This window comes from Gossypium hirsutum, chromosome D12, assembly GCF_007990345.1.
Source record: "Gossypium hirsutum isolate 1008001.06 chromosome D12, Gossypium_hirsutum_v2.1, whole genome shotgun sequence".
NCBI classification, from domain to species: Eukaryota; Viridiplantae; Streptophyta; class Magnoliopsida; order Malvales; family Malvaceae; genus Gossypium; species Gossypium hirsutum.
The window spans coordinates 57588430-57616185 of record NC_053448.1 but is presented as its reverse complement, the minus strand read 5'-3'; the positions used below and the strand labels follow the sequence as shown (position 1 = coordinate 57616185).

The following is a 27756-nucleotide window of genomic DNA, read 5'->3' as shown; positions in this document are numbered from 1 at the left end:
GTATCCTTTTTAAGTAATTATATGCAATACTAACAAACATGGTAACATGTCAAAACAAGAAAAAAAATATCCATTTTTGTCCCTCTCTTCCAAGTAATTACAGCGTGCCTTGTGCTGAGTGCTGACCATTACCACATCTTTTCGGCATCTCTGTTCTTTTTTTACATCATAGTAAAACTAAATCTGACAACCTTAAAAAAAAAATCCTCTATATAAGCATCTCTCAATCTTCTCAAAATAAACGAACCCTTAATCTCTTCTTCTCATGCTTGAATACTCGAACCAAAGCATCGCTGCTACTGCCCCAAAGCCACCAAAGTCACCATTTTTTCCTTCAAAAAGGAGGAAATAGAAAAAAAGGACAGAATAAGAAGCATTGTTATGAGAGTCTGAGACCCATGTCTGAAAACGAACATCATTAGCAAATCCGAAAATAACCCATTTCTCAGATTTAGATTCTTGCATTACCCATTTGATTATTTTTCTTTCTTTGACGTAAAGATTATGAAGAAAATTAGAGGGTTCAAGCTTGGGCGCAAGCTAGTGAAGGTGTTCAAATGGATAATCCCACCTAGAAGAAGAAACTACCGGAATGGTTTCTTGAGGCATCCGACTCGAAGCTACAACCCTTTATCAAGACTCTGCTCTTTCGCGACGTTTCTTCGACAGGGGACCAAAAGGCTGTGTAATTCGGACTCGGATCCGGGTTACATTCAATTGGGTGAAAAGGGAGTGAAGCGGGTAGGAGTGCCGAAGGGGCACCTTGCAGTGTCCGTGGGGGAATCAGACGGTAACATGAGGAGGGTGGTAGTGCCTGTGATTTATTTCAATCACCCGCTATTTGGGGAGCTGTTGAAGGAAGCGGAGATGGTTTACGGGTTCAATCAATCGGGTGGGATCACGTTACCATGTGGGATTTCGGAGTTCGAGAAGGTTAAGATGAGAATTGCCGATTGGGATCATTGTCGACGGAAACAACATCGTCGTTATTTTTATTGATATGTCCCCCTAACTTTAATGGCGGGTAAAAGATTGATTTCGCTTTTTTTTTTTTGTAAATACAGGAAGGTGTTAATGTTTTTTTACAGTAAAAGAAAAGTTTAAATATTAAAAGAATGGATAAGCATTAATTTATTGACTTATTCCGTATTACGGTCTCCTTTTTCTTTATTTATTCCCTCTTTTTAGTTTGAGTTACCTTTAAATTAGGTAATATAATTAGTTTTTAAATTAAATATTTATTATATAACTATTAATAAAGTATTAAATATTCATTTAATTGTATTTTGATTAAGAATAACAAAATTCAAGTCACTTCATCGATTTCAATTTATTTGGAATGGAGAGAATTTTTTTTAAATATGAATACTCACTGTCGAAACCGTTTTTTGAAAAATAAAATTTTCAGTTGTCGACTTTAAAAATTAAACTGGAGTCGCCACCGATCCTTTATTAAGGTGTGATCGGCTCACCCTATTTTGGTCTACGAATTTTGAGAAAATGAGTCCGGGAGTCAGTTACGCACGAGGAAGGGTTAACACCCTCGTAACGCCCAAAATCGGTACCAAATTGATCATTTAATGTCTTAGTGTCGAAGGTTAAAAAGATTTTAAAATCAGCTCAGATGATAAAATTTGCAAAAGGATAATCAATTGTTCAAGTCATGTAAAGAAATCGAGTCCCAATACGTTAGGGTACAATTTCTCATAATTCCCGAACTTTGAATATCACTTTTATTTTATGCGAAAATCTTCATTTCGAGAAAGTAACATGTCACATCCAATACGTTAGGGCACGACAAGTTAAGTTCCCAAAAATAATTTTTATGCTCATGCATTTTGAATAAAGAATATTCTCGGTTATTTAGGATTAACAAAGAAAATCGGAACCCAATACGTTAGGGCTCAATTTCCTTGAAAATCCCAAACCTTGAATATTGCTTTTATTCAAAAAACGTTGAATCAAGAGAAAACGATTTTGATGTTTAGTCAAAGCCAAATTATATTTCCTAAAGGGTATATTAAAAAGTTAATGTACAGTATGAAACAAATATTTTAATTTAAACTGTGTATATATATTTACAAAATATATAAATTCAAGCACAACATACCAGTAAGTTTGAAAATATGTGTGTGCATATATTTAACACACATATACAAGTATACATATAAAAGAAGGAATGAAATATACCAATAAAAAAACTAATAAAAAATGCATGTATATGTATTTGAAGATCGTGAAAATAAAATAAAAATAGAAAAAGTATGTATATGTGTATATATTTACAAAATAAAAAAAATGTATAAGTATATATATATAATATAAAGTATATGAAAGTTAAGAAAATAAAATGAAATTAAGGAAAAACGTATGTATAAATATATGCATGTATTTATAAAGGCTTTAAAATATATACATATATTAAAAATATGCACCTATATATTATATGAAAAAAATGCGTAGGTGTATGTATTTTAAAAAACGTTTTCGAAAATGAAAGACACAAAATATAGGTTTTGTACAAAATGTAAATATTTATAAAAAGAAAATTTATATTAGAACTGAAAGTATAAAGAATATATATATTATAAAATAATATAAGCATATAAAAGAAAATGGGGACGAAAATGCAACAAGCGAATGACATGGAGGGCCTGTTTAGCAATAATCCGCCTTCCAAAACGTTGTACATTGACACGGGCCAAATTGAAACCGAAATAAAATATGCGACTAAATTTTAAAAGACAAAATGGGTTAAATTGAAACGTAACACAAGAAGGAGGGCCTAAATGTGCAATTGGACCATTGAGAGGAATAGGCGCGGATCCCGGACCCGAGTCGGGTCAACACGCGGATCCCACCCCTTCCAGACGGCACTGTTTTTGCTTCACTTATTTAAAACAGGTTTTCTAAAAAAACCTAATTGTAGCAGTAAAACAAAAGCAGTGATTTCTCTGCTAGGGTTTCAAACCCTTTTCCATCGTCGCTCTCGGCCTACGGCCGATCCAAATCCCAACCCTCCAACTCTGATTCCAAACGAAGTAGGCCTGGATCGTCGACGGCGAGTCCCCGCAAGTAAGAAACCCTTCCTCCTATACTGCTATTTTTTACAAAAAAAAAAGAAAACAAAATAAGCATAAAAAAAGAAAACAAAAGAATCGCAATCACCTTTTGATTTTAAAAATATTTTGTATTCTCTGTGTATTTCTTTGCATACATATATCCCCCCTTTTTACATATTAAAAGTGCCTTTATATAGCCGAAAATCAGAGAGGAAAACAATCAAAAATTGAATCTATATCTTTTCTGTTATTCTCCCGTATTTTCCTATTATTTTCTTGTTTCGTGGCTATTTGTTGTTTGTTGCAGGAGCCAACTGGCGGAGAACGTGTGCGGAAGGCGCGCAAAGGGCGGCGACGAACGTGGCTGCTATTGAGGGCGGCGACTGGTGGTTTTTTTCTGCTTAGGGCTTCTGTTATTTTTGTTTTTTTGGGATAGTTTTAGTTTGGGCTTAGGTTTAGTTTATTGGGTTTGGGCCCGGGCATATTTGGGCTTGTACAGCTGCCCCTCTTTGCTTGTTGTCGTGTAACGGGAACAGAGCAAAGACTAAAAGCCCAATTGTGCCCGGTCTTACTAAGCCTCAACTTCTTCAGTGCTTCTCTTCTAGTAGCCTCATTCCTTCCTACTGCATCTTCAGAGGTATAGGAACTGGTGCTTCGATCTACCCCATTGCAATGTCGGGGAGATAGGATTCATATGTTGTAGTTTCTCGAAAGAATAAAATTTGCTATCTTTAATCTACTTCACTGCATCTTCAGGGAGATAAGACTTATAACTTCAACTTGTTCTGCTACGACTTAAAGATAAATCAGATGCGATCTGCTCTACTGCAATTTCAGAGAGATGAGATCTGTGGTTTTAATCCACTCTATTGCAACTTCAAGGAGATAGGATTAGCTTCAATGTACTCCACTGTAACCTCAGGGAGGTAAAATCTGTCATCTTCGATCTACTCCACTACTGCTTAGGGAGATAAGATCTGTAATTTTCAATCTATTCCACTGCTGCCCAGGGAGATAGAATTACTGGCTTCAATGTACTCCACTGTAACCTCAGGGAGGTAAAATCCACCATCTTCGATCTGCTCCACTACTGCTTAGGGAGATAAGATCTGTACTCTTCAATCTATTCCACTGTTGCCCAGGGAGATAGAATTACTGGCTTTAATGTACTCCACTGTAACCACAGGGAGGTAAAATTCACCATCTTCGATCTGCTTCACTGTCTATGCAGGAAGGCAAGATTTGAAATCTTTAATCTATTCCACTGCTGCCCGGGGAATTAGAATTACTGGCTTCAATGTATTCCACTGTAACCACAGGGAGGTAAAATTCACCATCTTTGATCTGCTCCACTACTGCTTGGGGAGACAAGATCTGAAATCTTTAATCTATTCCACTGCTGCCCAGGGAAGTAGAATTACTGGCTTCAATATACTCCACTGCAACCTCAGGGAGGTAAAATCTGCCATTTTTGATCTGCTCCACTACTGCTTAGGGAGATAAGATTTGTTTTCCTCAATCTCTTTCGCCACCAGTATGGGAAGATAAAATATGTATATTCGATCCCCTTCGCTACCGATATAGGGAGACAGGACCTGCTATCTTTGATCTACTTCACGCCAGTACATGAAGATAAGATCTATTTTCTTCAATCTACTCCACCACCAGTATGGGGAGACAAGATCTGTTTCTTTGATCTACTTCACGCCAGTACATGAAGACAAGATCTGTTTTCTTCGATCTACTTCGCCACTAGTATGGGAAGATAAGATCTGGTATCTTTGATCTACTTCACGCCAGTACATGAAGACAATATCAGCTTTCTTCAATCTACTTCACGCCAATACATGAAGACAAGATCTGTTTTCTTTGATCTACTCCACCACCAGTATGGGGAGACAAGATATGCTTTCTTCGATCTACTTCGCGCCAATACATGAAGACAAGATCTTTTTTCTTCGATCTACTTCGCCACCAGTATGGGAAGACAAGATCTACTGCTTGTCAACCTGCTCCGCTGTTGCTCAGGGAGATAAAGCTTTATGATTTCTTCGATCTGTTCTCTAGGGAACATGACCTGTATAATTCACTTTATGAACCTAATTATGCCTAGTGATTAGGATGTCATGATCAGAATGAATCAAATACTCCTAACTAGACATGTATGAATGACATTTGAATGAATACAGAATGTCATGCAAATGATATTTTAACTCTTGAGTTATTATTACTCCAAGCTTATTTAGGTCTCATCACTAATGTGTTATAACACATTCTTGCTCAGCTGACGTCTCCAAAGAAACACTTAGTCAAATTGCCCCCACTGTAAACCTCCAAGTTTGATCCAATAGGATGCAAAAATTGTGCCATCTTTCTCCCACTTTAACCCAAGAGTAAAAGATTTGGCCTTTTCTCAATCCTCTGCTATCAAAATTCAAGGATACAGGATGTGAAACTGTTTGGTCTCTTACACCATTCCTAGGGTGTTGTACTAAATGCTCATGCACAAATGAAAAAATCTTCTCCAAGAACAACTTCTTCTTATTATTCGGTGATCATTGCTTGCTTGTTCATTAAAGCTTTGTCACCAACATGACATCTTGGCATTTTATTCAATTTAGACAAGAAAATTCAAAGGGATAGTCTTAATTTAGACTCATCTTTATCAGATTTCCAACCTGGTGCATTCTAAAAAATAGTCCTGTTTGAGGTTCCTATATTATTCAGAAACTTCTAGAGTAATATGCGAAAATTCCCTTGTGAAAGTTTTGTTAGTCCATTAATCATTATTCTAATGCAACATGCTTGCAAAAAGATCATGGATAAGAATAAATTTGGCTCTGAGCATAGCTCGAAATGAATAAGTTGTCAAAGATAATAAAAATGGATAACAAAGAAATTGATTTAGGAATGCAAATCTTGGAAATGAATGAAGTGTTCCAAGAAAAACAAAAAAAATAATATAAGGATTAGGTGCCCCAGATATCGCAGCTTGAACTTCTCTGTAAAGACTTTCTGAAGACCACTCTGAGTTTAACATGTGTTTAGGAAATCTATAGTTCCTTGTCGATGCCCCAAGATGTCGCCTACCCTTTCCTGTTGATTTAGGTATAGCAATACCACTGCATGGCCTATTCTGATTAGTATTTGAGCTGCTTCGATAATCTCATGCCCCATTCTGATCAATATTTGAGTCGCCCTTTTTGGGTTTTCAACTCAAATCCCCTTTGGTCTAAAGCGCGATTTGCGGGTTTTCGCCTTGGCCTCTCCTTTTCTTTTCTTTTTCCATTTTTATTTCTTATTTTCACTTTTTCATTTTTATTTCATCATTTTTTACGACTCAAAGTGTCCTTTTCGGGTTTTTACCTTGGTCATCTCCTTCTTTAAGCGGAGTATTTCCTGACTGAACCTGAGTTTACAGGACGTTGCAGGCTTATCATCTCACTCAAAATCAAAGCTCCTTTGGAAAAGTCCTTCTTTATAACATAAGGTTCTTCCCAATTTGGCATCGTGGAATTCTCTGGGACAAACCTTTTGCTATTGGCTCGCATCATTCATTTCTTGGTACATCTGACCATGATGAATAGTTTCTAGCCTTTTTCTTCAATTAGGTTCAACTAATCGTATCGGGATTGGATCTTCATCCTACTTCAGCTCAATCAAAACTCGAAGAGAAAGAACTTCAACTTCAATGAAAAAAATCGTGATAAACTGAAAAGAGTGGTATTGCCCCGGTAGAGTTTTCACTGCACCATTCATGATATTCACCTTTAACATACTGCACATTTTTGATATCGTGCTGTTGTTCAGATTGCAATAATTGTGCTTAAACCGGGCACATCCTGGTATGACCGTGCGAAAGCTTCTTTGAATGCTTGAAGTAACTCAACAATGTCTTGCTTTATTTTTTCAGTCACGCATGTTCCCTCAAGGTCACGGTCTCTATTGTCTCCTCATGAGGTAAAATTTCCTTCCTGCTCTACCATCCTTAATAAGTGTAGAAATAGGTTACAATCCATGTCATTTTCAAAGTCATAGAATATCTTTAAACACATGTCTCACTCAAAAGGTGATTCAGAGTCTGTAATAGTGTCAATCATGTCATTGATATCCAGGGACCTATTGTAGGTGCCAAAGAATATACAAAAAGATGTATAAATTTATATGAATGAACGAATGAATAATTTGGCAGGAGGAAAAAAATCTAAAAGAATGAAAGAATCGTAAAGAATGAAAGAACATTTGCTCAAAGATGATTGCAATAATGTATTTCATTAAAATAATAATGTTCAAACGTGAGCCTATTTCACAAAGAAGTTCTCATTGCTTCTAGGCTAAAAGCAACAAGTGTGTTCTGAACATTACTCTAACAAACTCTAAATACTACAGGGTTTCTTCTGCGATCCAATTATTTAGAACACTCTCAGGTTTACAATGGCGAATATCTGACAAGGTCCCTTCTTCAGTTGTTTATTCGTATATGTCATTGATGTGAACACCCCCAACACCTCTTCATATATTACATCCACCCTATTGTCAATCATGATTGGGAAGCAGATTTTTTGCACTTGATGAGTCATCAAGCTTGACAACACCCATATTGATAAGTTTTTCAACTAGCTTTTTGAAGGTAATGCAATTCTCTATTGAATGCCCCGTAATTCCCGTGTGGTAGTCATATTGCGCGTTCGCATCATACCACTTAGGATACGGAGGTTGTGGAGGTTTTAAGTAATGAGGAACAACAACATGTGCATCGAATAAGCTTTGGTACAGCTCCTTATACGACATCGAAATTGGTGTGAACTGGAGCTTCTCAGTACCTGGTTTCACTCCAGATTCCTGTCTCAATGAACTTTGTTGACTAGCAACCCCCTTTCCTAGATGACTTACAGTAACTGATTTAGAGTAACTTGTGTTGTTCACTTCATTTTCTCTTCTCCTTGAGGTTGTCCACTTGTTACTCTCTTCTGCATCGATTTTCCCGTTTCTTATAGCATTTTCGATCATTTCGCCATTCATGACTATGTCAGGGAATCTTTTAGTGGCACTCCCTAACATATGTGTAATGAACGGTGCTTTCAGCGTGTTAATGAATAGCATGGTCATCTCTTTCTCCAAGAGCGGTGGCTGAACTTGGATTGCGACCTCCCTCCACCTTTGTACATACTGCCTAAAACTTTCGTTCGACTTCTTCTCCATATTTTGAAGGGTGATTCTGTCAGGAACCATGTCTGTCACATGACTATACTGTTTCATGAACGCTTGTGCCAAGTCCCTCCATGAACCAATTGTGGTACGGCTCAGCTGATTGTACCATTTAGATGCTATTCCTGCTAGGCTATCTTGGAAACAGTGTACTAATAACTGGTCATTATTAACGTATCCAGCCATTCGCTTGCAGAAAATAGTGATATGAGCCTCTGGGCAAGTCGTCCCATTGTACTTCTCAAATTCTGGCATCTTAAACTTATGAGGGAGTACCAAATCAGGAACTAAGCTCAGCTCTTTAGCGTCAATCCCACGACAGTTTTCGGTGACTTCCATCGCCCTGAATTTCTCCTCGAGCCATTTGCACATTTCCTCTAGCTGCTTTGGTAACCCCTCATTTATTATTTCCTTTTCAGCCATTTCATCGAAGTCAGGAATGGCAGAGTTAACAGGGTAGTTTTCAGGGTTAGAGCCCAATCTAGCTTGAAATTTCGAAGCACTGGCCTGGGACTGCTGAGGCCTGATTGTGACAGTGGGTTTGTGCGGATATTCAGCTTGAGTTCGAACATGTGGAGGAGTAAAGCCTGAAGGATAGAGTGGTTCATTACCCTCTTCGACATCAGTCATGGGACCCTTCCCCTTATCACCTGCTCCAGTCAACAGTTTGGTTAGCTTCGCCATAATATCATCTTGGGATTCTCGCATCTTCTCAGACATATCTTGTTGCATCTTATCTAATCGCTCCTGCACTTGTAGCTGAAGTCGGTCTTGCATCTCCTTCTGACACTGTTCGAGTTTTTCCAATCTCTGATCCATGTCCTTAATCTTTGCTCGAGTGTCGTAACGGTGCTTGGTTGGTTGGTTGGTTTCCAGGTTAACTGAGCAATGATTTTTATTAATTAGGATCATTTAACGGTGTCTAATGCATATGATGTAATGAAATGCAAATGCATGAAATGAATGCGAAAAGAAACGTTGATTTATGTTCAATTTTTTTGCTAGAAAGCTTTACTAGAAAACAAATCTCTTTACATAAAGCGGACATATATATACGGCTTTACCCTCATACTCCAAGTGAAGACATCGACCCTTCAGATATTAAGATACATCTCACGAATTTGATCTCCTTTTTGTTTGATCTAGATCGTAAATCCTTACTCATTCACGTTCCTTAGCTTCTTTTTGAGATTGGGACCTTTGATGACTTTTGAATAAACTTTGACAATTTGGATCCTGAGGTCATGCAGCAAAGTCGTATACTCCTCTTGTTAGGCTTTTCGTGCCATGTTTTCTTCGGACCACCATATTATCTTCCACCTTATCAAGAAACACGTATTCCATAACAAGCTTTCTAATTTAGTAATCAAACTCAAATCAACATCTCTTTTCTAAGATGCAAATGCAATGCAATCATTATGTCATGCAACCAAAACAAAATAAACCCAAGTCAGCACCACACCAAAAAGATATAATCCAATACAAATATGAAATAGCAAGAACATTTATTCAGGAATCCACTAGGGTTTGGTATAGCTCTACCTAGGGTTTGGTATAGCTCACTATATGAAGCTTAGTTTCTAGAGTAAGGGTACCCGAAGCAGCAGATTTCTCGATCCTCACCCATTATAGGCTCATATGGATCGAGTTCAGTTCAAGGGGATACATTTCCCTATGGCTGCATGGAGATGAAAATCTCACGAAGACATAGGTACGGATGTATCCCGGAAGCGGTCCACTACCCTGTACGGAGGTGAAAACCTCACGAAGGACTAGTTTCTCACTCACACTTAAAGGGTAAAACTGACCATGTAATGCAAAATGCAAATGCAGATTATTTGACTTGGTCCAATCATGCAAACATATCATAATGATGATGAATAAATGCGAAAGGAAATCGTAATTAAAAAACTTTTGATTTTCGACAAAAAGACAAAACATAATCAATTTATGGCTCGACTCTCTAGTGTCCCCAGTGGAGTCGTCAAGCTGTCGAAACCATTTTTTGAAAAACAAAATTTTCAGTTGTCGACTTTAAAAATTAAACTGGAGTCGCCACCGATCCTTTATTAAGGTGTGATCGGCTCACCCTATTTTGGTCTACGAATTTTGAGAAAATGAGTCCGGGAGTCAGTTACGCACGAGGAAGGGTTAGCACCCTCGTAACGCCCAAAATCGGTACCAAATTGATCATTTAATGTCTTAGTGTCGAAGGTTAAAAATATTTTAAAATCAGCTCAGATGATAAAATTTGCAAAAGGATAATCAATTGTTCAAGTCATGTAAAGAAATCGAGTCCCAATACGTTAGGGTACAATTTCTCATAATTCCCGAACTTTGAATATCACTTTTATTTTATGCGAAAATCTTCATTTCGAGAAAGTAACATGTCACACCCAATACGTTAGGGCACGACAAGTTAAGTTCCCAAAAATGATTTTTATGCTCATGCATTTTGAATAAAGAATATTCTCGGTTATTTAGGATTAACAAAGAAAATCGGAACCTAATACGTTAGGGCTCAATTTCCTTGAAAATCCCAGACCTTGAATATTGCTTTTATTCAAAAAACGTTGAATCAAGAGAAAACGATTTTGATGTTTAGTCAAAGCCAAATTATATTTCCTAAAGGGTATACTAAAAAGTTAATGTACAGTATGAAACAAATATTTTAATTTAAACTGTGTATATATATTTACAAAATATATAAATTCAAGCACAACATACCAGTAAGTTTGAAAATATGTGTGTGCATATATTTAACACACATATACAAGTATACATATAAAAAGAAGGAATGAAATATACCAATAAAAAAACTAATAAAAATGCATGTATATGTATTTGAAGATCGTGAAAATAAAATAAAAATAGAAAAAGTATGTATATGTGTATATATTTACAAAATAAAAAAATGTATAAGTATATATATATAATATAAAGTATATGCAAGTTAAGAAAATAAAATGAAATTAAGGAAAAACGTATGTATAAATATATGCATGTATTTATAAAGGCTTAAAAATATATACATATATTAAAAATATGCACCTATATATTATATGAAAAAAATGCGTAGGTGTATGTATTTTAAAAAACGTTTTCGAAAATGAAAGACACAAAATATAGGTTTTGTACAAAATGTAAATATTTATAAAAAGAAAATTTATATTAGAACTGAAAGTATAAAGAATATATATATTATAAAATAATATAAGCATATAAAAGAAAATGGGGACGAAAATGCAACAAGCGAATGACATGGAGGGCCTGTTTAGCAATAATCCGCCTTCCAAAATGCTGTACATTGACACGGGCCAAATTGAAACCGAAATAAAATATGCGACTAAATTTTAAAAGACAAAATGGGTTAAATTGAAACGTAACACAAGAAGGAGGGCCTAAATGTGCAATTGGACCATTGAGAGGAATAGGCGCGGATCCTGGACCCGAGTCGGGTCAACACGCGGATCCCACCCCTTCCAGACGGCACCGTTTTTGCTTCACTTATTTAAAACAGGTTTTCTAAAAAAACCTAATTGTAGCAGTAAAACAAAAGCAGTGATTTCTCTGCTAGGGTTTCAAACCCTTTTCCATCGTCGCTCTCGGCCTACGGCCGATCCAAATCCCAGCCCTCCAACTCTGATTCCAAACGAAGTAGGCCTGGATCGTCGACGGCGAGTCCCCGCAGGTAAGAAACCCTTCCTCCTATACTGCTATTTTTTACAAAAAAAAAAAGAAAACAAAATAAGCATAAAAAAATAAAACAAAAGAATCACAATCACCTTTTGATTTTAAAAATCTTTTGTATTCTCTGTGTATTTCTTTGCATACATATATCCCCTTTTTTTACATATTAAAAGTGCCTTTATATAGCCGAAAATCAGAGAGGAAAACAATCAAAAATCGAATCTATATATTTTCTGTTATTCCCCCGTATTTTCCTATTATTTTCTTGTTTTGTGGCTATTTGTTGTTTGTTGCAGGAGCCAATTGGCGGAGAACGTGTGCGGAAGGCGCGCAAAGGGCGGCGACGAACGTGGCTGCTATTGAGGGCGGCGGCTGGTGGTTTTTTTCTGCTTAGGGCTTCTGTTATTTTTGTTTTTTTGGGATAGTTTTAGTTTGGGCTTAGGTTTAGTTTATTGGGTTTGGGCCCGGGCATATTTGGGCTTGTACACTCACAATAGAGTAAACCTATCTAAGAGTTGAATAATCTACTCAATTCAACTTGGGGCGGGCTTAAATAAAGATCTTTGTATACTTGGTTAACCCTACCCCATTTCAATTTAGATAATAAAAATTATTTTATTAATTTTTAAATAGTAAAACAAATTTTTTTAGCGAGAGGGGCCGATCCATGTGCAGCTCTAAAGTGGAGTGAGCAACTGTTTTAAATGCTTGTTTTGCTCCATCCCACCCAACTTTTAAAATTACTATTTTGCCTCTTACAAACATTCTATGCATATTTTATATTTTTATTATATATAATATATACAAAATCATTAATATGTGAATATGTTATATTTATTTATAAATATATAATTTGATAGTATTACATTCAAGAAATTATTAATGAAAAAATAGGTAGAACAAGCTATAGTAGGTGTTCATGGGCTGGGTTGGGTTCAACAAAAAATTTAGGCTCGTTTGCTAGGTCTAGGCTCGGTTCTAAAAATAGGCCTAAAATTTTGTCCAAGCCCAACCAAGATAAAAATGCTAAAACCTGGACTCGACTCGCCCGTACTAAAATTTTTATATTATTTTTAAAAATAAATATATAATACATCAAAAATACTAAAAATATTAAAATAAATATTTCCCAACAAATTGAAAATAAATTTTAAAAAATATGTATACTTAAATAACATTAAGATAGATGCAATTTAACAAACAAATACCTCTAAAATAATAACAAAATTAACAATCAAACAAGTGTTATACAATATCTAAACAATAACAACAAAATAGTAGTAACGTAATATTAAAATGGTACTAAAACAGGGAGAAAACAAGAAAATAATATTAAAACAACAAAAAATAGTAGATTTTTTTTTGTCTTTTTGTGAATTTGGGTTGAGCCGAGCCAGAACAAAAAATACCTTACTTGAGACTTGACCTATTTTTTAAACAGGCATTATTTTTTTGTCTAGACTCATTTTTCAGGCTTATATTTTTACTTAAACGAACCGAATGTAAATAACATTGACGAACATGAATATTCTCAACATTTATACAAACTTAAAACGAAACCATCGATCCCTAGTTTTGACATCATTAAATATAAATGGCTACTAAAGATCCATACGTATCTTACTAATTTATTCATGCAAAAAAACAATACATTTTCTTTTTTTAACCTATCTTTTACTTTTCTCATTGAACCTTGTTCCGACTTTTTCAAAACTTCATTACTTAGTTGAGATACATGAGAATCTCCTCAGCCACGACTATATGTTCCATAAAAAGCATTCTTTTGAAATTTATAAAACCTAACACCATACAGTACAACAAGTTTTTACTTCGTCACGTCGAAAACCCAACACCCATGTGCAAGCTTGACTTTGCTAAATTAAACAGCAAAAAAGGAATAATTGTTAGATTAGTATGTACAACAAGAGCAACACACTGATGGGACATAAAAATAATTAGGAACCGATCTGACAGATCCACATTTGCTTAATAATTAGGCTCTTGTGGGAGTTTTATCAGGTTTGATTATAATCCTAGTTTTCTTCTTTTTTCTAACTTTTATTTGGTAAAAATTACTGGGTCAAAAATCTCAAAAGAGGATCCCAAAAATCCCAGTTGCCGACCATTTAACCTGTCATTCCTAATTAAATAGATTGGTATCTTTGGAAAATTATATTCGGAGTCGGACTTTGTCCTTTGATGCCATTCTTCTTTTTTAAATCAATATTTAATATGATTGCAAGTTATTTAATTAATGAAATAAATAAAAAGGTTTTTGGAACATATGTTGTTATATTTTATTTCTCTAAAAATAATTTGATTCTCAATAATAAGCTGAAAAAAATCATTTGTAAGTGGGGAAGAACATGCCTATGTATAGGTCAACAATCAAAGAAAGGCTCAAAGACTACAATAGTACAATTTCCAATCATAGTTGTTTTTTTTATAGTAGAGGACCAAAATATAAATTACATACTTCAACAGCTCCTCTATAGATCTTAGCATAAGACTATGTCTTCAAACAACTATTATTTTGTATTTGGTATACCTGTAATATTAATCCTCTATTAAGATAACAACATATCTCTGTTTACCTTAAGCTATTTAATATGTATGTGTCTACTGTTGAATATTGGCAATATCCCACATTAGGAAAAGATAGAAAGGGAGGGGGTTTGGTTTGTTATATATAGAACCCCTCCCCCTTTGGTTGTATCATCCCAAAATCTTCTCCTTTGTAATATTTCTAGAGGAAATATTAATTTGGTAGTGTCCGAGGACGTAAGCTAAATTGGCCGAACCTCGTTAAAACTCTGGTATTTTATTTCTTATTTGTTTGCTTTTATTTAATAGCTTTATGTTGGTTATATTTATTTAGTTATTATTGCTATAAATATCTAAGTGAGTTCTGTCTAGTTGTTGGGTTTTAAGCGGGACCATTGTGACCCCTCCAATTTAACTGGGAATTTTCTTAGTATAATTGTTGGCATAATAATTATCTAAATATTTCTGATAATATTGTTATTAATATTATCGTCGCTTCCGCAACAATTGGTATCAGAGCCAAGGTTTTGTAGTATGCTCTGTGTTTGCAGCTTAGTCTGATCTTACACATCAGAAACATTTCCTAAAGCTTGTGGGTATTCTGCATTTGGTGGCTATTAAGTAGAAGCTATGGCAAAAATGACAGAAGAAAAACCATCCATATCAACAACTTCCACTTCGTACATTTTGCCGAGGATTGGAACTGCAAATACGAGATTTGTAGTGGAAATTTTTGATGGAACAGGTCATTTCGGCATGTGGCAAAGTGAGCTTCTAGATGCCCTCTTTCAACAGGGTCTAGATATTGCCATTGAGGAAGAAAAACCAGAAGGGGTTGATGATAAAGAATGGAAGACCATCAACCGATTGGCATGTGGTACAATTCGATCATGTCTTTCCAGAGAGCAGAAGTATACATTCAGTAAAGAGACTTCTGCAAGTAAATTGTGGAAAGCATTGGAGGAGAAATTTCTGAAGAAGAACAGTCAAAATAAGTTACATATGAAGAAAAGACTGTTTCGTTTCAGTTATGTTCCCGGTACCACGATGAACGAGCACATTACCAATTTTAATCAGCTGGTGGCTGATTTGTTGAATTTGGATGTGACTTTTGAAGACGAAGACTTGGCGTTAATGTTGTTGGGATCGCTTCCTGAGGAGTTTGAGTACCTTGAAACTACTCTACTTCATGGAAAATCGGAAGTAACTTTCAATGAAGTAACTGCTGCATTGTATAGCTATGAACTACGCCGAAAGGATAAGTTGAAAGGTTCAGGTGAAGCAGCAGTGGAAGCATTGGTAACAAGAGGTCGTCAGCAAAGTCAGTCTAAGGGGAAGAGAAGAAAGTCCAAAGGTCGAGCTGTTGCCAAAGATGAATGTTCTTTTTGCAAAGAAAAAGGACATTGGAAGAAAGATTGTCCAAAATTGAAGAAAAAAGGGAAGACTCCGCAAGATGCAAATGTTGCAGAATGCAATAGTGAAGCAGAGTCAGACTTTTCTCTTAGTATGACATCTTCAACATTATATGCAGATGAGTGGATCATGGATTCTGGTTGTTCCTATCATATGTGTCCCATTCGGGAATGGTTCTTTGAATTTCAAAAACTAGATGAAGGGGTTGTTTACATGGGTAATGATAACACGTGTAAAATAGCCGGGATAGGTTCAATTAAACTGAGGAGTCATGATGGATCTACTAGAATTTTGCGGGATGTACGATATGTCCCAAAGTTGAAGAAGAATCTCATCTCTTTGGGGTCGTTAGAATCTAAAGGCCTAGTTGTGACAATACGAGATGGAGTTCTTAAAGCAACTTCAGGAGCATTGGTGATGTTGAAAGGCATAAGAAAGAACAATCTGTATTACTACCAAGGTAGTACAGTGGTCGGGACAACAGCAGCAGCAATTACGAGTACCAAGAAGGACGCTGAGGCAACACAGCTGTGGCATATGCGTTTGGGCCATGCTGGTGAAAAATCCTTGCAAACTCTAGCCAAGCAAGGATTATTGAAAGGTACAAAGACTTGCAAACTTGAATTTTGCGAGCATTGTGTTCTGGGAAAACAACGAAGGGTGAAATTTGGCACTGGGATTCACAATACTAAAGGTATTCTGGATTATGTGCATTCTGATGTATGGGGACCGTCCAAGACTCCATCACTTGGAGGAAGACGTTATTTTGTCACCTTTATTGATGATTTTTCCAGACGAGTTTGGGTGTTCCCTATGAAGAACAAAGATGAGGTGCTTGAAGTTTTCCTTAAGTGGAAAACTAAAGTTGAAAATCAGACAGGAAGGAAGATTAAGGTTCTCCGATCAGACAACGGTGGAGAATATAAAAGCGATCCTTTCCTGAAGATATGCCAAGATTGTGGCATAGTAAGGCACTTCACCGTAGGTGGAACACTGCAACAGAATGGGGTGGCAGAGCGTATGAATCGAACGCTTGTGGAGAAAGTTCGATGTATGTTATCTAATGCTGGATTAGATAGAAAGTTTTGGACTGAGGCTGTGACGTACGCTCAACATCTCATCAATCATTTGCCATCATCTGCTATAAATGGCAAGACTCCTTTGGAGAAATGGTATGGAAAACCTGCTACTGATTATGACACCTTGCGCATTTTTGGTTCTATTGCATATTATCATGTGAAAGAATCAAAGTTAGATCCAAGAGCAAAGAAGGCTCTATTCATGGGCTTCAATGCTGGTGTTAAGGGATATCGTTTGTGGTGTCTAGAGGCAAAGAAGACGATAATCAGTAGGGATGTTACCTTTCATGAATCTGCCATGTTGAATAAGGTAAATCCAGAAGGAGTGAGTAGTACTTCGCAGCAGGTGGAGTGTACTCCGCAGCAGGTGGAGTTTGAGCAGAGTGTGGTAATTCCAGCAGAAGGTACCACTAGTGATTCTTCATTGGCAGATGCAGAGTCAGATGAGGAAGAGGTTTCTACCCAAGAACCTTAACAGCAATCAGAGCCAATTGCAGTCAGAAGGCAGAGACGAGAAATTCAGAAACCAGCTCGTTTCACTGACATGGTAGCTTATGCACTTCCAGTTGTTGATAATATTCCATCCACTTACACCGAAGCCATTCAGAGTTTAGAGAATAATAGATGGTTAGGTGCAATGGAAGAGGAAATGCAATCTCTAGAGAAAAACAAGACGTGGAAGTTGGCACAACTACCAAAAGGGAAGAAGGCGATTGGTTGCAAATGGGTATTTGCAAAGAAAGAAGGATTTCCCGACAAAGAAGATGTTCGTTACAAGGCAAGGTTAGTGGCTAAAGGCTACGCTCAGAAGGAGGGAATTGACTATAATGAGGTATTTTCTCCAGTTGTTAAACATTCCTCCATTAGAATTTTGTTGGCCTTGGTAGCGCAGTTGAATTTGGAGCTAGCTCAACTTGATGTGAAGACCGCGTTTCTACACGGTGATTTGAAGGAGGAAATCTATATGACTCAGCCAGATGGATACAGGGTTGCTGGTAAAGAAAATTGGGTGTGTAAACTTAGCAAATCGTTGTACGGATTGAAACAATCTCCGAGACAATGGTACAAACGATTTGACAGGTTCATGAAGGACCAGAAGTACAAAAGAAGCAAATACGATCATTGTGTGTATTTGCGCAAGCTTCAAGATAATTCCTACATCTACTTACTCTTGTATGTTGATGATATGCTGATTGCAGCAAAGAGCCAAATGGAGATTGATAGACTGAAGGCTCAGTTGAGTAAAGAGTTTGAGATGAAGGATTTAGGGGAAGCTAAGAAGATTCTCGGCATGGAAATAACTCGGGATAGAAAGAGGGGCAAACTTTGGCTGTCACAAAAACAGTATTTGGAGAAGGTACTACAACGTTTCGGTATGTCTGAAGGTACAAAACCTGTAAGTACCCCACTTGCTCCTCATTTTAAACTAAGTAACCAGTTATCTCCAACGACTAAGGAAGAACAAGAGTACATGGCAAAAGTCCCATATGCAAATGCAGTTGGAAGCTTGATGTATGCAATGGTATGTACGAGACCAGATATTTCACAGGCTGTTAGTGTTGTTAGCAGGTACATGCATGATCCGGGCAGGGGTCATTGGCAAGCTGTGAAATGGATTCTGCGGTATCTCCAAAATACCATAGATGTCGGATTGGCATTCGAGCAGGATGAATCATTTGGTCAATGCATAGTTGGATATTGTGATTCTAATTATGCAGGTGATTTGGATAAGCGACGGTCTACAACTGGCTATTTGTTTACTTTAGCGAAAGCGCCAGTTAGTTGGAAATCTACCTTACAGTCCACGGTGGCTTTGTCTACAACAGAGGCAGAGTATATGGCAATTACAGAGGCTGTGAAGGAAGCAATTTGGCTTCATGGATTGCTTAAAGACTTGGAAGTTGGTCAGAAACAACTTAAGGTGTATTCTGACAGTCAGAGTGCTATTCATTTAGCAAAGAATCAAGTTTTTCATGCACGAACGAAGCACATAGACGTTCGCTATCACTTTGTGCGGGAAATTCTCGAAGAAGAGGAGATACTTCTCCAAAAGATTCACACTACGGAGAATCCTGCAGATATGCTGACTAAGGTGGTTACAAGGGCCAAGTTTGAACATTGTTTAGACTTGATCAATGTCCGACACATTTGATATGGCGTCGTTGGCGCAAATTTGAAGACACTATTGAAGTTTGTGTTATGAGAAGATGTTCGAAGATGTGGAATATCGCCAAGGTGGAGATTTGTTGAATATTGGCAATATCCCACATTAGGAAAAGATAGAAAGGGAGGGGGTTTGGTTTGTTATATATAGAACCCCTCCCCCTTTGGTTGTATCATCCCAAAATCTTCTCCTTTGTAATATTTCTAGAGGAAATATTAATTTGGTAGTGTCCGAGGACGTAAGCTAAATTGGCCGAACCTCGTTAAAACTCTGGTATTTTATTTCTTATTTGTTTGCTTTTATTTAATAGCTTTATGTTGGTTATATTTATTTAGTTATTATTGCTATAAATATCTAAGTGAGTTCTGTCTAGTTGTTGGGTTTTAAGCGGGACCATTGTGACCCCTCCAATTTAACTGGGAATTTTCTTAGTATAATTGTTGGCATAATAATTATCTAAATATTTCTGATAATATTGTTATTAATATTATCGTCGCTTCCGCAACATCTACAACCCATCTGCTAGGTGGCTACAACCTTGTATGTATATGTGGGATAAAAGTGCATCTAGCAGAAAAACCTAACATACTAAACTAACTTTGAAAACGATTCAGATTTAATGGTAGTGAATGGCCTTGGGCACATGGATTCCTCAATCAAGCGCTATACCCATGATTTGAAGGATGCCATTGTGTTGGATCATGGCTGCTGCTGCATGCTGCATGCTGCAACACAAGCTTCCTCCATTGCGGATTGGGAAACATCACTGTTGCAAATGTTTGCAAATGCACGCATGTGTTTCATTCCGTACTGAGTTAGTGACCCGCAGTGTGTTTCGAACAAGCGAACCTGGATTCAAGATTTGGTTTACAACTTGATCAAACAATGAAGAAAACTAGTTAAAATTTTGAGAGGAAAAGATATAATAAATACCATGGATTTCAAGCACTGCCAGTCATCAACAAGGGGCAAACCAGGTTCCCTGATGGTATTGAGGATGACAGAGCCTTTTGCTGGTCCATACAACACTGTTCCAATCAAGTCAATGCTGCCATCCAAGTGGATTCTATGCCTCATAGTCTCAGAAATCTGTTTCAGTATTTCTTTCTTCTTCGATCCATCTTCCGAATTTTTGTACTGTATAACAAACGAAATGACTGACATCGATATCGTTTTTTTCTCTTGTAATTTAAAGAATTTAAATAAGATACGGGGAAGGGGAAATGAAAAGAATAGAGCTCAAGCTCACCATATGCCATAAAAAGAGAATATCTGCATCTCTTTGGTTAATAGCTTCCATTTGCGTGTCATGGCTTAATTCATTTGGAGGAAAGTTTACGGAAGCAGGATCAAAACCTTGATACAAATAAATCTTTTCAGCTTTAATGCTTGTGCTACCGTATTCCATCACATGCGATCCACCGGATGTGTATGAGTTGAAATTGGAAGTTCGTTCCCTTACCTGCATAGTGGAAATATATTAGCATTGCCATTTGAAGAGTAAAGCCGACCATAAGTCCAAAATACAACAACAAATGTTCGCAGAAATTTGTTGCATGCGCTTACTGTTTTATACTGTTGCTCTATGGTTTCTCTCTTCAGATTGTGAGTTTCACTGCAGATCATGAGCATATAAATAAGCTAATGAGCCAAAATACTCGGAATTGACTGGACTTGTGTTAGTGATAGCTGTTAGTCGAGCTGATATATGGTCTTAATGGAGTTTCAAAGGAGAATTAACTGCATATACCTGTCCTCCATCCAGGCCACACTATACAAATCTCCTAAACAAGTGATGAACTCCGGAGGTGGAGAAGGTTCCATCCCAGGACAATACGTACCCCAACTACTCTCTTGCGCATTTGACGCTGTTGTTACATAAATGTTGAGATCTTCTGGCATTATGCCTTCAAAGATACTGCCACTCTCACAAGCTTCTACATATATAACCTGGTGGCATCAGAAATGGAATGTAAAAGATCATACAAGTATTTCAATCATATAAGAGAGGAAAAATATATTATGCCATTCATGGAAGTGCAAAGGATGAGTAATTTTGAAACTTGAATATCTGTTACCATCTCTCTGTAGCTCCCAGCAGCATGTTTTTCTTCAAGACATCAAGAAAATCCATAGCATACAGAAATGGCAAATTTGGCATCCCTAGAATCAAAATTTCAAATCAGTAAAGACCAGAAGCATACCTTTCTTAATTTTAAGATTTCACACTGAAAGGAGCTTAACAAAAGTCTTCAACGTACCGAGAACTCCGGGGCCTCCATGATCGGAGTAGTAAAGGAATATTCTGTCATTGGGTTTGCTATCAACAACCTTTCCACTTCCCCCACTCAATGCACTTCTGTTACCAAGAAGCACTGCATACAAATTTGCAGCAGTAACATGCTCACCCGTGTAATCCTACCAGTAAATACAGTCCAATCAGTATTGATCATTATGGTTATATTACAGCAAATTCAAGTGAGTTAAGCTCACATCTCTCCTTAAGTTAGCAGTGCATGCCTCGCAAGGAAAAAAAATAAAAAGAAATATAAAACAGACAGGACAACATATGAGAATCTACAAAGTAATTTATTAGGCATTATTAGCAGGCTTCTCAATTAAATTTTTATGCCCATATGTTTGTCCTATGTTTAATACATTAACAAATAGCAGACTTAAGCCTCAAAATTTCTTACCTACTTTGGTTGAAATATCTTCTTTCATTGTTCATTTGACAATAAATTAGCGCCTTTTTTTTTAAGAAATCTTTTTATGCAACCACTTGTGAGAGGGTAAGATTAGCAAGTATCACTTATGTTGAAGCTCGGATTATAATTTTTTTTTTAATAATCTCATTATAGATTTGTTCTAATTATATTTGTTATTTTTGACACAATATCTAGAATTACTCTTAGCCCATCTTTAACCTATAAATAAGAATAAGAAGATGATGCGCTTTAGCGTACTCAAATTCAAGTCCTTCTGCATTTGACAACAATACTCATATCAATTAAGAATTCAATCGTCAGATTATAAATTTAAGTAATAGGATTACATCTATTAATCTACAATTATACTTCCAGAGCAACAATAATGACAAAAGGGTCGGCCCATTTTATAATAATCAAGTTTCCCATCACTATCAAATCAATGTTGAACAACATAAAACGCAACCAACAACTCACCAACACCACAAATCATGATTAAACAATTTTTATAACCTTGACCGGTTTGTTTATGTTAAACAAATCTATAACCCATATATTATTATATCACAGATTTATTATTATTATTGTACAAACATTATCTGCCTGTTCTCTTCTTAGATATTAATCTTATTTTATACTAGAAATTTTCTAAATCCTAACCCAAGTAATTAAACCTTTAAAAAAAAAGGAAGTACACTTGACGAAATCTAAGAACTCAAAATTAAGTGGGTGGGACAGTGACCAAGTTGCCACCCATTTATTACATGTTGAGTGGAAGGAGAATTATCACCTTAGGCACGCCGGCATAAACATCATCCCCTTGGGGATGGTTGATGATGATTCCTGGCCTCGGATTCAGCTCATTCATGGCTATGTCATCGTACATAAACACAATAATGTTCTCTTCCTTCAATCCTCCTTTCCTTAACAGTTGATAAGCGTGGCATACATCTGCCTGCACTTGCACCCCAAATAAACAGGTGTTTCCCATGTAAGCAAACCAGTATTAGAAACTAATGGTGGCTAAGCAAAGACTGGGATTATAGTTGTTGATAAATGGTTTTTATTACCTGATGCCTGTAATTTCCATAGCCAGATGAACCAGCCACGAGAACAGCCCATCTGGTTCCGAGTTGCTGATCATCTTTTTCTGAAGGCAGTCGGATTATTCCAGACTCCCAGTGGTTCAACCGGGTGGCTCTTCCACCATTTGCTGCTTCAAAAAGCAATAATAGAAGGAAAAGCAAAGCCGGGTTGTTGTGGAAAACATAACCTTGTTTTGCCATGGGGTGTTTTAATATAAAACGGAACTGGTTCAGGAAAGCCAGCCACAACAAGAGAATAAGAAAACTTTGAAGCGAAAGGAGAAGTGGGAGAGAGAGAGTATTAAAGATGGAGGTGGGTTAAAGTGTGTGAGATCCCATGCAAAAGAACAGGTTGACACGTGTGGGAATAGTTTCAGAATTGTGGGTCCAAAACTCCTCTTCTTTAAACTCATGGCAATCCCTTTGTCTGTATATATATTTTTTAGTTGGTGTTTCTTCTGGGCTTTAGTTGCTTATAAATCTAACAGAATGAAGGGACAACTAAAAGCAAAGACTATTGGAGAGGTTTAAGGCTTTTATGCTGGGTTGGGTTTGGTTATCGATAGGAAGCAATGCTGTTCAAAAGTTGTCCCACAAATTCCGTAGGTAACAGTCTTGTCTGTTAAGATTTGTGTATCAGTTTCCCTGATCTATGATTGGACAAATGTATATGCTGCCAGAGTTTTTTAGTCTTGCCTAGAAGGAAGTTTTAGAGGGCTAAAAAGGTGGGTGATCTGAGGAAAATGGAATAAAAGAAGCTTGTCTTTATTAGTCTGTATTAATCATTATTGGTGCTTGCTTGACAAATAAGGGTGTTGTCACTTGTCGGAGGCCGAAATGCAACAAAACAAATTAAACAAAATTGATTCAGGTAATAGCAAATATAGAACAAATAAAGTAAAACAATTTTCAGCCGTCACTAGCGGAAGTTCTCAGTCGGTTAGAGCCTACGACGGTTACCTAGCGTTCCATGGGACTGCCAATCCTCTTATTGTAAAAAAAACAAAAATACCAAAATGCTCTGCTTCAAAAACAAAAATATTTGTATTCAATCTTACGTGGTAAATTCAGGACTATTCCGTATCACATTTTAAATTTAATCTAAATGCTGAATCACATACTATTCTATTGAATGCAACAGCAGAGCCTGTAAACGAGGTAACCAGGAAGTGTTGGACCAACAACGATCGGATTCCTGTTCTAAAAGGATCAAATGAAGGAAAACTTGAGTTTCCATGAAAACCAAAGGATGGAGTTTCCTGTTCTTGGTCACGAACCTATAATGTAAATTGAGACTAGCCTTTGACAAAGACATGGACTATTCTGCATCACAAAATTAGACATAATCTAACTCCTGGGTCTGGTTTCCCAACATTTAGTCAATAATTAGGTACACTTCACGGGGAGTGGGGGAAGATAACTCAGAATGTGGTGTGTCACACAAAGAGCTGTTCAGCTTATACAATGATCGCCACTCGTCCATGACTGCCATTTGATCCGGAGTTAAGCCGGGAAGTGATTTTTGATGGAGGAGTTTCAGAACCTTTTCAGTTTTCCCCATAACATGAGCTGCATGTCTCACACTCTCTTCCCTCTCTTCTATGGCGCTGGTCGAACACTTGATTGAAATGAAACATTGTAAGTTGGTGAGACAAGCGGCCAATATATCAGAAACCATGACCCTTATCGCTTCGAATAGTCTTTCACTCGTCTCGTAATTTTTGTCTTTGTAGTCTAGCAAAAGGGATTGGCTTATCCTGTACATGGAATTAGCAGCCAATACCTTGATAGGCCACTTTGAAGGGCTATCCATTAGACACAGATTCGCATTGTTCTTCTTAAATTCCATGAATATGTTCTTTGCCGAATCAGAAAGTACTTCTAGTATTTCCTTTGTGCTTTTTCCTTGGAGGGACAGTTTACGAAGGTCCACATTTAGCCACCTATGATACAGCTCAACAGATAGCCAGACAATATCTGCAGCCTTCCCGTTGTTTACCAGCTTCCCGTGCATGTGCTCTATGCTTCTGACATACACCAAGCCTTCATTTACTCCAGTTATAAGATGTTTGACTGAGTAGCCATCGATGTTTGGAACTGCAAACGCAATGCTTGTCAGTGTCACCAAAGAAAGAGACCAACAATTTGGAGCTTCTTCAGTATCTAGAGGGGGTACTTTGAAACTGTCAAACTCTGTAAGTCCTTTGAATCCCTCAGAAGGTCTTGATAGTTCCAAAAGTTCCATGAGATGTTTTGGCTGTCGCTTCTTTGCTTTCCGCCACCAGTAATCGGTGGCATCTCGGTTTTCCTTCATCATTAGGTCAACCAGTGCATCTTCACCTTCAAGATGCAAAACAAAACGGCTGAGATCCTGCTTGTAGTTTGGGGGTGACTCTGGACCTGAGTCATTTCTAATGCTGTTGTTAGGTGTGAATTTCATCAGCCAATCTCTACCATGGTCATAGCATAACAAAATCGTACCCATAAAGTAAACCGAGATGAAACGAATCACTTTGCTCATGAACACAATTCCTGCCTGAATTCCAATACATAAGTTGAGAAGTTTGATCTTTGCATCATGGAGAATTCTCCTGCATTGCGGATGATGTATTGGTATGTAGCTCAACGGGCACTCTTTCATCTCCACTAATGCCTTTATCCAGTACTCTTCTAGCTTGTAGTTGCTGCCGCAACCCTTCTTCCTGCCTCTTGTTGGACACCTGAAATTGATAGCAAGAAACCATCTCATTGCAGGGGCAATTGTACCCATTCCAACAGCAACAGCCTGTGTAAGTAGCACTAAATTGATTGACCATTTATAATCAGAATCCCCTTTGCAGAACTCAAATGACCCACGCATCACATAAAATCGAACCATGGCTTCAGCTAATGTTGCAGCACTCAACAGACATAAGGCACCTGAGGCAGTACATGTAACTGATCTTCCCATAACAAATTGGGGACTACAGGTATGAGCCATCATCCAATATTTCATTAGAGCTTCTCTAAGTTTATCTACTAATGGCTGGCCACTTTCTTTTGCCATTGAGCATTCTTTTTGAGCCATTTCATACTTCTTTTTGTATTTAAGTTCTAAATAACGCTTAATAGTTGGAACAGTCAAAGCTGAAAAGCTGAAAACAAGTAATAAAACAAGCATGAGAAACATTATGATAGCATGTTCCAAAACGAACACATAGATTACACCGGTACCAAGTTGAATACAGATATTGACGACAACAGTAATAACAAGTATCCCCAAAGCTACAACGTTGCTCAATATTTCTTTATTCTCCATGGTTCCTAAAGAAGGCATAGAGTTACCCATTACCGTACAGATCAAGGCGGCGCTGCTTAGTTTTGCAAGCTGATCTTGGCCACGAGGCATGGGGGTGTTCAGATCCACTGATAGTTTGACAGCGACGGCTATTATAGTCAAGGAGGTGGCATTGATGGTGAATAATTTGCAAGGGAACCATAGTTTCGAATAGCGGAAGCCATGGATAACATCTGCGGCCATAGCAAGCGCACAGGCAAGAGATGCTGCCGCTATGTAGACACCAATCCATGGCAGTGGTTCACTGAATTTGGCTTCATTCAGGACCCCATCGATGCCGCACCCAAGCTTGCCCATCTTCTCCTTTGTTTGTCTATATTTCTCCTGGATGCAGATTCTTAGTTAACCCTCTGCCATTTGATTTTCTCGAGTCCCGACAAGGAGTCTGTCACTATTTTGGTACACTGATTAGTCATAACTTAGTTAACGGTGTTAAGGGTACAATTGGGTTTTCGGCAAAACCAGTCTATGATCATGAATCATGGACATGGTCAAGTATAAACAATCTATTGATCCAATGAATTTGGTATTAATCTAAATTAAATAATATGCATTCAGAATTATTTTATTTATAACCATTATTATGACTTTCATTTAAAAATTATAACTATGATAATCATACTTATTATTCAATTGAATCAACCCATCCATCCATAATTTTTTTTTTATTTCAAACAAAATATAAGAATAAAATATTTGTAATATCATTTCTCATTTATATTAAAATGGAACTTAAATTGATTTGGATGTAATAAAGTAATTACCTACTTTAATGATATTCTAGTTACCTAAATCAATTACTAACATTTCATTTTAACGTTAAATGTATTCTTTTTTTTTTTTTTAATTTGATAAAACGTTTGAAGTTTAGAGACATTTTCGTAATTTGTGCATTAGGGCATTATTATATAAATGGCTGATGATCTCATGTCGGCTGATTAATTTATCTAACTAATTTATGCTTTAATCTTCTTTCTGAAAAGACAAATTATTTGGTTTGCCCGCCTTTTTTTATTCGTCAAAACGCGGCAAATCACGCCGTTTGGATTGTGTTCATCAAGCTTTACTCAATAATCCAACCCGCCAGAAAAATAGAATTGTGTTGTTAGGTTTTTCCTTTTAGTCTTTGTATTTGGATTTTTCTTTACATTGCTCTTCAAGCTTCTTTTCAAATAGAGAATAAATTTGGATTAATTTATTATTTTTGTGTGTTAAGAGTATCATAAATTTTAAATTAATGCTTATCCTGGCAACAAATAAAAGTTACTTCATAACTCAATTTAATATTGGGAATTATCGAAAATTGTTTTGAGAGATATATGTCATTTCATTTTATCAATATGAAGTTATTAGACTTAAAAACCCCTAAAACACTTAAAAAAGTGGCAGCAAAAAAAAAAACCATGGTCAGGTAATTTTCTATGACACCATCAAATAATTTTTTTTTTTAAAAATTAAAATAAAAT

The 27756-nt window shown here is 36.8% G+C and overlaps 3 protein-coding genes and 1 long non-coding RNA gene across 4 annotated transcripts; 2 read left to right on the top strand and 2 right to left on the bottom strand.

Moving 5' to 3' along the window:
- Positions 1-43: 43 nt before the first annotated feature.
- LOC107886087 (auxin-responsive protein SAUR36) lies at positions 44-1149 on the top strand. Its single transcript, XM_016809912.2, has one exon. It carries the CDS (start codon positions 505-507, stop codon positions 997-999), a length of 495 nt encoding a protein of 164 aa, XP_016665401.2. The 5' UTR covers positions 44-504; the 3' UTR covers positions 1000-1149.
- A 10682-nt stretch (positions 1150-11831) lies between these two features.
- On the top strand, positions 11832-12610 carry LOC121224319 (uncharacterized). Its single transcript, XR_005921936.1, has 2 exons — positions 11832-11961; positions 12257-12610. It is a non-coding gene; the product is annotated as an uncharacterized lncRNA (long non-coding RNA).
- Positions 12611-19612: 7002 nt separating this feature from the next.
- Positions 19613-23346, bottom strand: LOC107886086 (vacuolar-processing enzyme-like). The gene is given in 10 exon segments (XM_016809911.2): positions 19613-20009; positions 20094-20297; positions 20410-20622; positions 20727-20775; positions 20911-21110; positions 21239-21270; positions 21273-21323; positions 21422-21578; positions 22659-22823; positions 22939-23346. Coding segments are annotated over 10 exon segments (1437 nt in total). The 5' UTR covers positions 23155-23346; the 3' UTR covers positions 19613-19859.
- A 982-nt stretch (positions 23347-24328) lies between these two features.
- Positions 24329-26587, bottom strand: LOC121224576 (uncharacterized). The gene has a single exon (XM_041108039.1). The coding sequence runs from the start codon at positions 26585-26587 to the stop codon at positions 24329-24331; it is 2259 nt and encodes a 752-aa protein (XP_040963973.1).
- Positions 26588-27756: the final 1169 nt, after the last annotated feature.